At 38.7% G+C, this 1,962-nt stretch overlaps 2 protein-coding genes across 2 annotated transcripts in view; both read left to right on the forward strand.

The window, feature by feature from the left end:
* The first annotated feature begins 182 nt into the window (after positions 1 to 182).
* On the forward strand, positions 183 to 1,741 carry HELRODRAFT_105133 (hypothetical protein). The gene is made up of 5 exons (XM_009023769.1): positions 183 to 289; positions 631 to 786; positions 988 to 1,095; positions 1,235 to 1,535; positions 1,562 to 1,741. The coding sequence occupies exons 1-4, from the start codon at positions 247 to 249 to the stop codon at positions 1,393 to 1,395; spliced, it is 468 nt and encodes a 155-aa protein (XP_009022017.1). The 5' UTR covers positions 183 to 246; the 3' UTR covers positions 1,396 to 1,535; positions 1,562 to 1,741.
* A 186-nt stretch (positions 1,742 to 1,927) lies between these two features.
* The window catches only part of HELRODRAFT_158275 (hypothetical protein), a gene marked incomplete at both ends in the record, with an annotated part of 7,205 nt that continues 7,170 nt past the window's right edge, over positions 1,928 to 1,962 (forward strand). The window contains one exon of the mRNA XM_009023770.1: positions 1,928 to 1,954. Within this exon, the coding sequence (XP_009022018.1) occupies positions 1,928 to 1,954 (27 nt within the window). The remainder of the gene's footprint in view (positions 1,955 to 1,962) is intronic.

A 1,962-nucleotide genomic window follows, 5' to 3' on the forward strand; every position in this document is an offset into this window, starting at 1 on the left:
AAGCAGGTGGTGGTGATGATGATGGCGATGGTGATGATGATGACGATGGTGATGGTGATGATGATGATGGTCATGATTCATTCGCTTGTTTGCTCATCCGTCTATTCTTTTTTTTGATTCATCCATCAATTCACCATTCATTCACTCACTCATTCATCCAACCAACCAACCAACTGACCGACCAATCAGGCGTCGACGAACGACTTCAAGGCCTACCAATCACAGGTCTTGAAAAATAGCAAAGCGATGGCCAATGCCCTACTGCAAAAAGGATGCACCCTTGTTTCCGGTTATGATGATGATGTTTCCCTGGTGGTGGTGGTGCGCTGCTGCTGATGATGATAACGACTGTAGAGTTGATGATGACGATAAAGAACAAATTGAAAATTAAATTTTCGTAGCGCTCTAATCTCTCGTAAGAGTACTTGCAAATTTTTAAACTACCTTGCTTGCTTGCTTTCCAGCCTGGTTGACTTGACACAGAGTCAAGCAGTATTATATTGTTTAATGGTGATTATCATGATGCTGATGATGATGATGACGATGATGAAGGAGGAGGAATATTTATAACAATGTCAAAAATTTAGTATACAATTATGACGATGATGACGACGATGATGACGTAATCAGGTGGTACAGACAACCACTTGGTACTCTGGGACTTGCGAACTATGCACCTAGATGGGGCACGCATGGAGTGGATTTGCGACATGTGTAACATCACGGTCAATAAGAACACGTGTCCTGGAGATAAGAGTGCACTCAATCCAGGTGGCTTAAGATTAGGTAGGTTGGTTGGTTGGTTGGATGGATGACTGGTTGGTTGGAAGGCTGGTTGGTTGGTTGGCTGGTTGGCTGGATAGTTGGTTGGTTGGTTGGGTAGATGACTGGTTGGTTGATTGGATGGCTGGTTGGTAGGTAGGTTTGTTGGTTGGTCGGTTGGCTGGTTGGTTGGTTGGCTCATCATCATCATCGTCATCGTCACAGGCGCGGCTGCACTAACTTCCAGATCGTTTCGGGAAGAGGATTTTGTAAAAGTTGTTGAGTTTCTTGAAAGAGCGGCCCAAATTGCTCTCAGGGTCAAAGATCAAACAAGTTGTTATTGTTGTAGATGTTGTTGTTGTTGTGGTCGTTGTTGATGTTGTTGATGTTGTTGTTTTGTTGTTGTTGATGTTGTTGTTGATGTTGTTGTTTATGTTGATGTTATAGTCATCATCATCATCATCGTAAACAGAAACTTTGAAAGAATTCCGAGATTACTTAAGCGCTAATGACGACAACAACAACAACAACAACAATAATCGTCATCAAATTCTAACGGAAGTCAAGAAACTGAAAAGTGAAATCGAAACTTTCTCCTCGGGATTTCCCATGCCCGGACTTGATGACCGATGATGATGATGATGATACTGATGTTACTGATAAGGATGACGACGATGATGATGACGACGACGACGATGATGATAATGATCTATAAATTATACAGTATTCCGTACATTCAGTCACTCGTTTAAAAAAATGTTCATTCTTTTTCGTTCTCTATGTTTATTTGTTCATTTCATTCTCTTTGTTTATTTGCAACAACGGTGATTATGATAATGATATTTAATATTCATGATGACGTAATAACGTTACGTAATATATATATATATATATATATATATATATATATATATATATATATATATATATATATATATACGTTTTATTGGTTTTTCTCTATATAAAATAATCCTGACATATTTTAGGTAGAAATCAATGAGTTTAATCACATTAAAGCTGTAATCGTGTGAGTGTGTGTGCGTGCGTGTGTGTGTATGTGTACGTCTGTCTGTGTGTGTGTGTGTCTGTGTGTGTCTTTGTGTGCCTTGTGTTATATCATGTTATAAAATGTATCGTATCGTATCTTTTTCGTTTTGTTATGAAAATGATAAAGTTATTTGAAAGATCGTCGGTACTGTA

The sequence above is a fragment of the Helobdella robusta genome (genome assembly GCF_000326865.2).
Source record: "Helobdella robusta unplaced genomic scaffold HELROscaffold_378, whole genome shotgun sequence".
Taxonomy (NCBI): Eukaryota; Metazoa; Annelida; class Clitellata; order Rhynchobdellida; family Glossiphoniidae; genus Helobdella; species Helobdella robusta.